The sequence below is a fragment of the Leopardus geoffroyi genome, chromosome D1 (assembly GCF_018350155.1).
Source record: "Leopardus geoffroyi isolate Oge1 chromosome D1, O.geoffroyi_Oge1_pat1.0, whole genome shotgun sequence".
NCBI lineage: Eukaryota > Metazoa > Chordata > Mammalia > Carnivora > Felidae > Leopardus > Leopardus geoffroyi.
Genome location: NC_059329.1, coordinates 85,562,293 through 85,577,068, shown reverse-complemented (window position 1 = coordinate 85,577,068; position 14,776 = coordinate 85,562,293). Strand labels below are relative to the sequence as shown.

Below are 14,776 nucleotides of genomic sequence, written 5' to 3'. Positions count from 1 at the left end.
TTATATGTCATTGTTATTTTAATAGGATAATAGTTTTTTCTGGTTTTGATCCCAACATAAAGCACTAGGGAACAATTGTAGCATTGTGCTACTATTGGAATGTCTGAAATTTATGTCTAAAAGTTATTTCCTAGATCTAGTTTGAAATATATTAACACAATGTGCAATATGTGCTAAGTAAATGAAATTCATTTTTAGACAGTAATTCTAATGTGTCTAATATATGTTGATATGTGGAGTTAGTTTGCTGATTTATAAAAAGATGATTTTGCCAGTATCTGCTTTTATTTTGAGTCTTATAATTATTTTTTTCTCCCAATTTTTATTTTGGACAAGATGCAGTCTACAGAAAACTTGAAAAATAGTACAATGAATACATATATATCCTTCACCTGGGTTCACGAGTTTAAAAAGTTGCCACATTAGTTTTAACCTTTTATATCTCCCTTCTCTCTCTTGTGAGAGGTTTGAGATTATTTCCAGACAACCATTAAAGTTTCACTCATAAATGCTCCCAGTCATGTAACTGAAGAATAATACAATGTTCTTTTATGTCACCACATAGTAATAACTAGCACAGTCAGCAATTATGTAATTCATCTAATATGCAATCTATGTTTAATCTACCCAAAATGTGCTTTAGAGTTTTTTGTGGTCCAGGATCCCAATAAGATTCATGCATAGCATCTAGTTATTTTCTCTAGTTCTCTTTAATCTAGAATATTCTCTCACCTTTGTTTTGCTTTTCATGACATTGAATTTTTTTTTTTGAAGAGTTCAGGCACTATTCTTGTAGGATGTCCCACATTCTGGATTTATCTGCATGTTTTCTCATGATTAGATTCAATTTAAAAATTTTTGACAACCCTACACAGGTGATGCGGTTGAGTCCTATAATTATGAAGTTAAATATCAAGTCTTTGTCACCAATTGAGACAAAAATGGCTCATGGATGACATAATGCCAGTTGCCATTGTTTTTAAGACGTTTCTCATTTGATTTTAATTCTCTTATAATTAAATTACTCTAAAACAAAATAACTAACAGTATGTAATATGGAAAATGAAATCAGCCTAGCATTTAGTGTGCTTATAAAAAATAGTAGTTCATAGCCAATTATTAAGAATTCATTTAATTATCTTCTCCAGAGAATATTAATGGTGTGTTGCATTGTGTGAATGATAATTGCTTGTTTTTCTCAACTAAATACTTTGCTTTTATTATTGAAATTATTTTTAAAATTACATGTGTTGCAACTGTCCTTGACATATTATCAATCAGCCAAATAAACTAACATGTGCATTTCAGGTATCAGTATAAGATATCAACTGTAGTGCTTTATAATAGGAAATTCACTTTCGTGGACTTTATTACTCACTGATATTATAGGTTTTATTGTTTACTTGTGCTCAAATTTCAGTGTTTGTATAATTTTCAGATCACTTTGATGTTTTGTTTTTTTTTCCATTTTTCAGATCCCCACTAAACCCTGTTTTGAGTCTGACCTTTGACCAGGTGACTGCATTTGACAGAGATGGCATTACAGTTGCATATAAAACCTTCTTGGATCCTAATGCTGTTCTGCTACCTGGATGTGACAAGTAAATTAACATGTGCTTGGTTAAAGTAATCTGTGTTACCTAATTCAGATTTCCCAGAGTGAGAGATTGAAACACTGAAAGACGTTCTCTAATTGTCTTAATAAGCAATTGTGTATTTTTTTGACTTATTACATGATGTAATGAGCTCATGTCTAAAAAGACTTATCAGTAACTTTTCTTAAGTTTTAAAAAACCATATGAAGCAATGAGCGGACTATAGTTTCTGCTTTGCAGAGGTAACAATTTTATTTGAAATGCAAAAACTGTTTTTAGTGGTTTCTAAATTAAGAGTTTTGAATGGAATCATTAAAATATTAAATAATGTTTTCTTGTGGGAGTGTTAATATTTAAGCATCTCATTTGATGATGATGAGAACAGAAGCAATATGCTAGAGAAATGGTGGGGTGGTGGCAACACAGGAGGTAGAAGATTTGAGCTTCTAGCCCCATCTCTGTTCATGATTGTGCATGGGCGGGTGGGTGTCAGCTTCTTATCTATATATAATCAAACCCAGTATTTACTAAGTGTTGACCACAGTTCTAAATGAATTGGGTAAGGATTTATTTAATCCTCAAAACAATTATTTTAATACCATCATTACCTTATCTCACTATTACTCCATTTTATAGAGACAGAAACTGAGGCACAGAGAGGCAGAGTCACACACTGGTACATGGTAGAGCCAGGATTCCAAAACAGATTGTCTTTTTTAAGAACTGTGGGCTTGGGGTGGCTCGGTTTGGTGACAGATTCTTGATTTTGGCTCAAGTCATGATCTCATGTGTCATGTGATTGAGCCCCACGCTGGGCTCTGTGCTGGTCGTACTGGTATTCTCTCTCTCCCCCCCCCCCCTCTGACCTTTCTCTGTTCATGCTGTCTCTCAAAATAAATAAATAAACATTAAAAAAAAAAGAACTGAGGGCTTACCCACTGTCTAGCACTGTCCAATAGAACTTGCTATGATGATAGAAGCATATGTTGTAATTATTGAGCACTTAAAATGTCACTAATGTGACTGAATTTTTAATTTTGTTTAAATTATACTGATTAAAAATGTTTAATATTTATTTATTCATTATGAGAAGGGAGGGTCAGAGAAAGAGGGGAGAGAGGAGAGAGAGAATACCAAGTGGGCTCCATGCTGTCAGCACAGAGCCTGATGCAGAGCTTGATCCCACAAACCGTGAAATCATGACCTGAGCTGAAACCAAGAGTCCTATGCTTAACTGACTGAGCCACCCAGGTGCCCCTAAATTATACTAATTCTGATTTAAATAGGTATATATGATGAGTGGCTATTGTATTTGACACTGATAGTGTGTTAGATTAGGTGATCTCTCTGTAAGGTCCCATCTATATTTTATATTTTGTAATTTAACAAATTATAGTGTCCTTAATATACAGGTGAAAAGGTTATAGAGGGAAAATCCAGAGAACCAGAAGCAGTCTGATGAGGTCACTCAATCCAGCTAGTGTCAACCTACTGCTAAACATGTCTACAAAGATGAATTCTTTGGTCTTCTTTGGTTGTTTAAACAACTCTATCCCCCAGTGACTGCCTGCACTTTCCAGGCAAGATTAGAATCTGTTTTGTCTTCTTTTTCTTTATAGATAGAAAATAACGTATCAGCATTTCTTTTTATAAGCATTTCCATTTATAAGAAGATGTATTTCTTGTGCCACAATCTTTCCCCAAGCTACTAAATTTGCCTAGACCCTTTCCCTTCAAGTTTTAGCAAGGAGTTTAATTTTTAATTCATGTATTCCTTCTTAATTTCCCTTCCCTGGGTGCAATGAGTACTGTTTTATTGAGTGGTTTTTAAGTTAGATCTAGGTCACTAAGCATAACAATATGAAACTGCCCTTACTGAAAGCAAACTTATTTGAAGACAATTTACATAATTTTTGGATTCCATTTGAATTTTCTTTCTATACTCTAATGTGCATTATTTGAAATCTTAATAATCATACTCTAATTTATAGTTCTCAGGGTATTGGAAAAAATACTATTAACAGCCCCAGAACTGGTTTCTGTTGAATAACATGCTATGTGATGTATCTTAACATATCAGTGTTGAGCCTGATAATTTTCTTTAGAATTAGGTTTGGTTTACTTTTAAAATAAGAATGGCTGAAGTAAGAATGAAACCCAGTTACTCCAGTTTGTGGCTTGTCCATGTGCTCATTAGACTGTGCTGCCTCTTAAGACTGTCTAAAAATTACCAAAATAATGTGCTTTACACATCCACGCTAAGTATAAAAACATCTGTTATTATTCGTAGTCCATTGTATTTAGAATAAAATTTAACAGTGAAGATGGTGCCCACTGTGAGTGATTCTGTAAGATTAAAAATCATTTTTTTTATTTCTCTGCTCTATTAATCATTAATTAGGCGTGGGATCCCTCAGTATCATAAATAATTGCAAGATACAAACTTTTAAGTCTCCCTTTTCCCAGGTATGGATAACAAAACACATTACAAATTTCTGTTTAAAAAGATTATGGACTAAACATTTGTTTTTCTCTCCCCTGTAGAGTATAAGACATATAAGTTATTATACTGGTAGATTAAAGAGTATTGTAATTAAGTACATATTACTTTAACAAAAATAAATATTTTACTTTTCTTAGTTGGGAAGTTTGTGAGGGATTCCCAGTTAATTTCAATGGTACCAGTCAACAGATACCTGATCAATTTGAAAAGGTGGACTTGGAGAACCATTTCCTACAGAACAAGGTCAGAATTATTTATTATACTTAATGAAGGTATTTTATGTAGTGGATTGTCATTTGATACATGGTGACTGAGTGGATTTTGTGAAAGTTTTTGAAAAGTTTCAAGTATTTTACAAATGTTGGGGCATTATTCTCTATTTCCTGTTAATTAAGCACTTTTAAAACTGAACCAATATATAGTATTCCTACTAGAAAAATTTTTACCTGGATTATGTCACTTAAGTACTATTGCTTAGCATATTTTCTTTCTATCTACTGTATTAATAAGTTGGCATTGTTTTAAAAACTTTAAGATGGCTGTTAAACAAGGATTTTATCTATTTTCTCTGTGGATCAATGTATTTAAGGAATAAGAGTTCTTTGGAAACCCACTCATGACAGTCCAATCCAAAAGGTCTATGTATTAATTTACACCTAGAAATTTCTCATGCCAGTAAAGAATTTTCTTCTCCAACTGAGCTATGAAAGGTCTTTTAACAGATATATTTTTTTAATGTTTTATTTATTGTTTTTGAAAGAGAGAGAGAGAGAGAGAGAGAGAGAGAGAGAGAGAGAGAACGTGAGCAGGGGAGGGTCAGAGAGAGAGGGAAACACAGAATCCGAAGCAGGCTCCGGGCTCTGTGCCAACAGCTCAGAGCCTGATATGGGGCTCGAACCCACACATCATAAGATCATGACCTGAGCCAGAGTTGAACGCTTAACTGACTGAGCCACCCCGGTACCCCTCCACATTTAATTTTTTACTGCCTGCAAATTTAACTGTGAATAGCCTATGGTTAACTGGAAACCTCACCAATAACATAAAGTCTATAAACACGTATTTTATATATTGTATGCAATATGTACTGTATTATCTCCAGGAAGCTGGAAAAAAAGAGAATGTTATTAAGAAAATCATAGTGTAAGAGAAAATACATTTACAATACTCTGCTATATCAAAGAACCGCATGTAAGTGGACCCACACAGTTCAAGTCTGTGTTATTCAGGGTCAACTGTATTTCTAATCCTGTTAGATTTTGAGCAAATGTAGAACATAAATGCCTTTTGTATTTTATATTTATCTGATTTATTTACCATAGTTCTGATCCTCTTGGCATTGCTTTTTAGGTTTTTGCTGTGATATTATTTCCTGTTCAAAAAACTTGTATCCCTGGCAGTTGTCTACTGAAATTCCAAATCCTTATCAGGCCTTCATTGATCTCCATGGATCTCCTTTAATCCACCTCTACTCTCAACTTGCCTTCCCAATCTTCTCTTCAATCTTCTCTTCTTGATCTTTGTACCCGAAACTACAGTTAGAGCTAATATATTGTGCCCCATAATATGTTTCTCACTTTGGTACTCTTGTATCATGGTGTGTGTTGTTTGCCTTGGATATACGTCCCCCCACCACTACACCATTACCATTCCTTGCTTTTTTAAGGCTTTATTCAACTCCCTCTTCTTCCAAGAAGTTTTCTCAGGTCCTCCAGCAAGAATGAACCTCATATTATTGAACTTCCTTTTTGTCCTTAGAGTTGTGTTTTGGTATAGTCATTTGTTTTTATTCCTTTCTCTTACACTAAATTGAGAATTCTTTGGGCACAGACATTATGTCTCACTCATCTTTGTATTTGTGAATTCTAGGACAGATTTGAATGTAAGGCAGGTGCACAATACATTTTTGATGAATGATTTTTAAAATTTAGCTACATCTATCTTTCAAGGCTCAATATTTGCTAATATGTTCCTCATGTGTTATCCAAGCCTGATTGTTCATTTGTTGTTTTCTGAAAGTACTGCATGATTTCTGTTATTAGGCCCATGTGGATCCCTGGAATTCAACCTCTCTTTCTTTGTCACTACCCACCAGCCTTCTTTAACATCCTTATGCCATTTTCTAACACAGTGTCTGACATACAGCTGGCATTCTTTAAAGGCTTCCTGAAATTCTGCCTATCATTCTACTCTTACCTGATTTGTGCCTGTTTCATGAAATCTTTCTTTACTGACCTTCATCTCCATACTAGATATGATGTTTCCGGACTCACATCCTTGTTGCATCCATTCTATGCCACTCATAATGAGTTTGAACTTGATGCTGTTCCTATCAAGCATTTTTTGCATGGTTAAAGTCAACTAGTGCTCCAAGTATGATATGAACACATATCAGGTCACATTGGGGAAGAAAAGGAAGAATGCTAGATTCCACTGAGAATCTAATCAGATCATGAAGGGTCTTAAATTCATTGTTAGAAATTCTGGATATTGATCTGTAGAAAACAAGGAGCCATTGGAAATATTCAAACACAGGCAAGATCTGATTTAATGTTGTGTTAGGAGTAACTCAAGAGGTCCTTTTTTTTTTTTTTATCCTCCCTGCTGGAATAGATCTTTCTCAAGGGCAAAGGGCATCCTTGTCATTACTGCAATATCTAGATGTTCAGAGTTAGCTAGATGGAATTGAATTCACTGGTTAATTAACTCATTCAACAGAAACCAGCTCAAATCTGAAAAAAAAAAAAGAAAAAGAAAAGGATATCAAAGAGCTATCAGAGGAAAAGAACTCAAAGGAGGCTTCTTTTTTTTTGATTTTATGCCAGTGTAGGACTTGAAAAGATAACTATATTTTATAATGTTGAAAAATGAGAGAATAACAATCCACTTATTTCGTCATTATTAGCTGGTTTTAATGATTCAGTGAAAAAGAGAAAACTCATCTTAAATAAAAGTTTGTACACTATCATATTTTTAGAAGAAGAAATTGGTTTTGAATAAAATTTTGGTCCAACCAAAATAGTAGTATAAGAAAGCAACAGTTTGATAAACTGGCTAGTAAAAAAGAAGCTTTCAAAGAAAAATGGCCCTCTCTTAGCTATGAAATCTTACAATCCTTTCAGAAAAGCATCTCCAATTATATACAGAGAGGTGATCAGTGCATTGTAAATAGTAATTTAATAACCTGAAATGGAGCACTTTTAAAGAGGGATTCTAGCAGAGGTGATAGATATCCATAGGGCCTTTTATTGTAGAATCTTGATGCTCATTGTGGTAAAGAAGACACTAAGAGGATTACAACAGGGGTAGAGAGAGGGAGGCAAAAGCCGATATTCTTGATGCATACGTTTTAAAATTGGCTTGAGAAAGAGATACCAGTGCCCAACCCCTCACTGTTCTTTTAAATCTCTTATTGACAAGTAAAACCTTTCCTACGGAGAAAAATTTGGAACATATAATCCCTATTCGTAATGTGGGAGATAGATATAACCCTGACAATTACAACCTGTTGCTCTTTTATCCGTTTCAAAAGATTTGGAATCTACCACAAATTGACAGTTTGGCAAATACATCTTTCAACAGTTCTCTATTGTTACCTAAATTGGCAACATTTTTATATTGCTTCAGTTTAAGGGCAATAAAACTGAATATTTCCATGCACTGGATGAGATTTAAACTTCATGGTAGTTAATATAAAAGAAAAAACAAAACATTTCATGAGAGGAATAGTTTTAGTAATACCTGAACGTGGGAAAAAATAGCAGAAAAAATGGACTCCAGTATTTGGCAGGTAATATATTCCGCCAAAATGGAAAGGAAACATATTTTGATCCTAGCCTTTTGGTATAATCAGACTTTAGTAGGACATTAGTGGCAACTTTTGGGGGAAATAGTGAGAACAATGCCAAATTATGAATTTAGAATTGTGGCATACTGGTTGCAAGTTATAAACTTACAACTTATGAATCAGCAGTCATGGATGCTAACAGAATAAATTATTCTATATGTCACAAGGAGGCTGGGGGAAAAAATGAACACTTTTTTTACTGTCCTATTTCTTTGCAGAGCAAGTCCTTGAAAAATAATGTTTTCTACAAATAATTGATACTGAGGAAAATACAAAATTTTATTTTTAATTTTGAACTGGTTGCCATTAGAATAAGACAGTGAACTTTAATAAAATCCTGAATCCCTTCCTTATTTTTAGACCAATATTTGGAAGCTATTGGAGGACTGCATATTTAAATCTTACATGTTTGATTGCATAATTATGTACTCACTTATATTTTCTGCCTTTAGATTTCTCCAGTTCTTGGCCTTTGAGGTGGGTGTATTGATCAGCTATAGTTTTAGAGAATGAAAGCAATAAGAATGAACATCAGGGATGTGAGGAAAGAGATGTTATAGCATTTCTTATAGTTGTGATTTTAATTTGTGTATCATTTTTTTAATTTGGCCCTAAATTCACTATCAAAAATGAAAAATTTTATAAAATTTCTATGTAGTAAAGAAAAAAATTTGTTCAGAATAAAGAGCTTCTCTTTTCAAGAAAAATTTCATTGTCTTACATCTTATTCCTCAGTAGATCTATAAGTAAGACCATAAGTGGTTCTCTTATTATTTTGAATTTTCACAGGAACATTGAAGGCTACTCCACCTTCACTAGTGATTTGGAAAAAGAAAATTAAACAAGAAGTTTTAATTGGCCCAGAAAATGCATGCATCATTTTTTAAATCACTGGCAGCTTCCATATCAGCACAGTTTATTCAGACAACCAAAACCATAATGGTCATTTAGAGGGAGATACATCTATCTATCTATTTATCTATCTATCTATCTATCTATCTATCTATGGCAAGAGAGAGAGATTCAAAACAAAGAAGCGGTTTCCTAATGACATATGTGATGGTATGTTATTTAGAAAACAGTCTCAACATAAATGCTGTTATATGCATACGTGTGTATGTGCAAGCACACACATGTATACCATGTTGCAGGTTGTCAGAGCACTTTATGAATTGCAGTTTTCAGTTTTTATTTTCCCCACCTTCATAAGTGTCCGGTCTAAAGCTAAGCTATCCAATTAAACTAAAAAGAGAAAAGAAGGCGAAGTCACAAATTGAAATTTAATGGCTATTGTCAATTTTAAACGTATCAGAACCCCACTCTTGGCAAGATTTTTTTCTTTTAATAACAGGCAATGAAGCTGAGTGAGTGGGTCTGGCTGTGTCTGGTCTATGTAGAATCACTTGGGAACTGTCCAGCAAAATATCTCTCGAAGAACAGCATGGTGTTAATACTAGGTGCCAACCCAAGACAGACACAAAGGACCCCTTCGCTCTTCACCAATAAGCCAACTGTTAAAAGATTAAACCATGTTGTGGAGATAACAAGAATTTAGGCGCTGGCAGCAGGTGCTGTACAAAGAAGCAGTTGGCAGTACGGTTCTTCTGTCTGACTAATTCCAGTCAAAACAATCTTCTTCCCAGTTGCAAAGGAGAGTTTGGAGTGTGATGGCAACTTGGAGTTAGGAGGTTGAGTAAGAGTGCTACTTTAAATGCTGAGTCCTGTGGCGGGTGGATTAGTAGAATATAGTTTATCATTGTTCAGAAACTGTGGGGGATTCCCCTCCAGAATCCAGCCACTACTGGCTAACTGGGGAATACACAATCAAAGAGCTGCAAGTCAAATCTGGTTATGTCGTGTGGTTGCTGTATTTTTAAAATTTTATTTTCACTTATGGGACTCAGAAGACATTTTATTCTCTTGAGGAGTAACTATCTTCCATTATAGAATAATTGTCAAATATATTAGCTATACCCTTTTGTTATTGCCTGATTGCATTTGTAAATATTACCTTTTAAATTATCATTTAATTTTTGTATTTTTAAGAATCAGTTGCTACTCAACAAATATCTAGTATTAGCACAGATTTAGAATATGCTTTCTAGTGTTAGAAAATAACTTAAATTTTTATTGAAGCACCATCATTTATTTGGCTTAAAGCAAAACTGACATATTCCCATAATCCTATACAAACAAATATTGGTACTTAAAAATTTAGTATGATTACTCAGGAAAAGTGATCATATAAGTTAGTGGAAAGTTTACTAAATATTTAGTGATATACAGATGATGTGAAAGTGTATTAATTTTACAATCAAGTCTGGGTGAGAAACGCTAGAAGGTATATCATATGTTTGATGTATGTAATCTGATAACAAATATGGGAAGCACAGATACTGTGTGTTACCAGTTGGTCCCCTCCCATCCATCCTCATAACTATCACTAAATTCTCAACTCATATCCCTTTATTCTAAGGAGATTGTGGGGCCTTTTAACTGCTCTCCTTTGATGTCCCCATTCTGCAATCCATTATTTCTGTCCGTGTGTGTGTGTGTGTGTGTGTTATTGACTCTTCTGTTACAAGTTTCTCTAGGGCAGGAAAAATACTGTATCATATCCCACACCACACAGTGTAGTGCCTTGCATATCAGAGCTGATGCACAACAAATATTAATTGAATTGAATTAAATGGAATTGAGCACTATTGTTTCCAAAGAGACCTTCTCAATCAGAAACATAATGTCTTAGGATAACCCATTTTGGGTGAGTGTGTTGAAGAAGGTGAACTTTCAGACTGTGAGTTTAACAATGCATACTTCTTTTCATGGTATAGGCGGATCCCAATATTGTCCTTCATGCCTCTGTTTCCATCAGAAAGCGGAGCTCCTCAAGCAGGGAAGTAAGCAGTGGGAGTCAGATGGCTCCATCAACCCTGTGGTCTGCAGCTAGTGTTTGGCTGATCACGAAGGTACCCAAAAGTGTCTGCTCTCGCTGAGTGACTTCCCATGCTCCCTGATCACAGTGCGTCTCTAGATCCTGGTGCCTTCATGCACATAAGCATGCTGTGAAAGCATGATAAATTGTTGACTGTTATGAATGCTACCTCTCTGCCCTTGGTGTGTCTGGTGCAGAGGGCTTCTGTAGATCCCCATATGGGCATTCAATCCACTTTCAGATGTGGTGGTTAGTTCATACGCAGAGTGTATTAAAACTCAGCTTAGAGCTTATGTATAGTCCACAGACTCACCATTTTTATGAGATTTGTGTGATGTCATTTAGTTCCACTCCTTCATCTACATTGCTGAGCTTCATGGAGCCTGGTGGATTAGCACTGTATAATGATAGTGTATGGTCTTCATAAGGATAATTTTAAGAGAAATCCCTGAGTATAAAATGTGAACAATGACTAACACATTTTATACCTATGTATTGACAATATTTAATTTTTTAACTTTACTATTACTGGATCTGATTTAAATTGAGAACATGTAACTGCCCTCCCCTCTCCTCTTACTATTGAAATATGTTTTGTAATTGCCATCAAATATTTATGCCCATAAAGAGACGGTGCAGCTTTTATCTACCCTTCTTTTGTCTTCTTTTGCCCCCTCACTATAGATTATTTTGGCCTTTTCTTAGCACTTCTGTGGGTGCAGAGTCACTCAGGCAAGCTTGCTGGTACTGTGTTGGAGTCGGGGCGGGGGGATTGAAACAATTTTCTCAAATGAAATTTGGGATGGCTCTTAATGTTAATTTTTGATTCTCTGAGACCTAAAAACAAATGTATAGAGCAATTAAGATACAAAGGAACCAAGAAATATTCATTTCATATATCAAGGCAGAATGAGATCAGATGAGATATTTCCTCAATCTACTTCCAACTTGGAAAGCCCTTTTTAAGTTGTATTTTGCTTCAGGTTTAATAACAATATTTGCCATTTTGTTAAACATCTGCTATATGTTAGGTATCTTCTACATATTTATTATCTTATTTAATCTCATACATTATACAGCTGAATAAACTAACACTAGTAAGTAGCAGAGGAAAGATTCTTGGTCTGTCTGACTTCAAAACGTATGCCTTTTTACTGTAATAGAGAATGGTGCTCTATATTTGATCAATTTATGGAAGTGTTTTGGTTTTAGCATTGCCACTGCACCCTTGTGTGACCTCAGGTAAGCCACAACTGTATCTGGGCGTCAGTCTTATCTGAAAAGAGTTGGACCAGTTGGTATGGAAAGTTCTTTTCTAGACCTCAGATTCTGTAATTCCATGGTATCTGTTTATAGAATTTTATGGTAGCAAAAAACCTGTACTTGTCTAAAATTTCCTCAAAAATAATTGAAATGCTTACTAAAAAGAGTATGGATTTTGGAGTTAGATGGATTGAACTAGAATCCTTTTTATTCTTGAGACCTTGAGAAAGTTACTTAGCTGCACGGAACCACTTTTCCTTCTCTATAAAATAGTCTTATCTATCTTGCACAGTTGCCATGATGATTAATAAGAAAGCATGTGTGAAATTCAAGCGTAGTGTTTGGTATACAGAAAGTGCTTAGCAAATGTTTCTTTTTCCCCATCCAAAGCAGGTTTCTTTCAATATAGACAAACATGTTCAAATGAGGATTCAATCCAGTGCTTACTAAAACCAAAATTTTAAAGAATACTTTTCCCAAGTTATCATCTGTTTTTTTTTTTTTTTTTTTTTTTTTTTACCACACAGCAAAACCATGAGAAATAAAACTTACATGCTAAATATAAAACAAGTTTGAAAATCTTTTTAGATTGAATGGTCTCTCCCTTTTTCCAAAATATGTATTTTTACCTGTTAGGATAGACAATTTTGCATGCCAGAAACCCTTAGTGGTTGTCACTCATTTAAAATGTGTTGTTGACGTCGCTCCTCATCAGGGAAATACAAATCAAAAGCACACTGAGATATCACCTCACACCAGTCAGAGCGGCCAAAATGAACAAATCAGGAGACTATAGATGCTGGAGAGGATGTGGAGAAATGGGAACCCTCTTGCACTGTTGGTGGGAATGCAAACTGGTGCAGCCACTCTGGAAAACAGTGTGGAGGTTCCTCAAAAAATTAAAAATAGACCTACCCTATGACCCAGCAGTAGCACTGCTAGGAATTTACCCAAGGGATGCAGGAGTACTGATGCATAGGGGCACTTGTACCCCAATGTTTATAGCAGCACTCTCAACAATAGCCAAACTATGGAAAGAGCCTAAATGTCCATCAACTGATGAATGGATAAAGAAATTGTGGTTTATATACATAATGGAGTACTACGTGGCAATGAGAAAGAATGAAATATGGCCCTTTGTAGCAACGTGGATGGAACTGGAGAGTGTGATGCTAAGTGAAATAAGCCATACAGAGAAAGACAGATACCATATGTTTTCACTCCTATGTGGATCCTGAGAAACTTAACAGAAACCCATGGGGGAGGAAAAAAGAAAAAAAAGAGGTTAGAGTGGGAGAGAGCCAAAGCATAAGAGACTCTTAAAAACTGAGAACAAACTGAGGGTTGATGGGGGGTAGGAGGGAGGGGAGGGTGGGTGATGGGTATTGAGGAGGGCACCTTTTGGGATGAGCACTGGGTGTTGTATAGAAACCAATTTGACAATAAATTTCATATATTGAAAAAAAATGAAATAAAATGTGTTGTTGATTCTCAAATCAGAAAATTGTCAAATGGCCATTTAAACAATATTCTTAATTTCCTATTCAGAGTATCTTAACATTTAAAGCAAAAGTAGTTCACAAACCACCTAAAAATGTTTAACCCATGGTATTTAGACCCAGAGTAAAACTTTAAATTCATACAAAGGTTAAGGATTTGTTTCAATCTTTTCAGTTCACTGCTCTATTTTTTTCTGTGCATACATATTTCACATAAGCTCTGTAGTCATAACTATAACAAGTGACACATGATGGACCCCAAATTGCTGCCCTGTGAAATATGCACAGAAAAAAAGGACAAATGAAGATATCAAGGTCTGTTTTATTTTGCGCTGAACTGTAAAATGCCACCCTTGTTGGACAGAAGATCACTGATTCTGAGCAGGGCTCGCTGACTGCTAACTTGTGGGTAGTGTTTCACTTTCAGCAACTGTTAATATCCGGGCTTATCCAGGCATAATGACCTCACTAGTTGTGACACATTGTTGAATTTTCTGGTTCTTTTAACTTATTTAGACCTTTCTCCCCCCTTTCTATTCATTGGAAGACTGGAATGATCCTGAGCCAGGCGATAACACAGGGCTGCTTGGCTATTGGTCACCCAATCAGAGTCAAGCCTGCTGAGGGAACATCACTAGAAGGGTACAAATTAATCCTACAGAAAAGGTAATGCTTATGAGCTATTTGGCTCTAAATAATGAATGTTAATTTCAAGATTTCTGAGCAGTCAAATCATGATGCCTTCCAGCTTAGATGGAATATTCATTAGGTGTTTAAATTTGTGTTCATAATATCAATATTAATTTCCTATGTAAAATAAGCTTGCAAATGTATGCTACTTAGTTTGGTAGCATTTCTTAGGTATTTTCAAAAGCGAAATGTTGGCGTTCAACATGTATCCATGTTGTAGACAAGCTGCCGCTCTACTCTATAATTATTGGAACTCATTTCTTTATATCCATATTGGTTGTTAATTTAAATATTTAATGTTCTGTGTGTATTCTTAACCTTTTCTAAATCTTCTGAATATGAAATATTGAACTGTGAAAGAAAATTGAGGAGACAGAAATTGCTGATTTGTAAGGCCTCAAGTCTCCTTTTTATTTGTTTTTGCTGACTTAGGAAAGTCAAAAT

At 35.0% G+C, this 14,776-nt stretch overlaps 1 protein-coding gene across 2 annotated transcripts in view; it reads left to right on the top strand.

The window, feature by feature from the left end:
* The window catches only part of DCDC1 (doublecortin domain containing 1), a 483,981-nt gene that overhangs the window by 258,455 nt on the left and 210,750 nt on the right, over positions 1 to 14,776 (top strand). For both annotated transcript variants that reach the window (XM_045484847.1, XM_045484848.1), the window contains 4 exons: positions 1,476 to 1,601; positions 4,236 to 4,341; positions 10,780 to 10,914; positions 14,190 to 14,308. In XM_045484847.1, the coding sequence (XP_045340803.1) occupies positions 1,476 to 1,601; positions 4,236 to 4,341; positions 10,780 to 10,914; positions 14,190 to 14,308 (486 nt within the window). The remainder of the gene's footprint in view (positions 1 to 1,475; positions 1,602 to 4,235; positions 4,342 to 10,779; positions 10,915 to 14,189; positions 14,309 to 14,776) is intronic.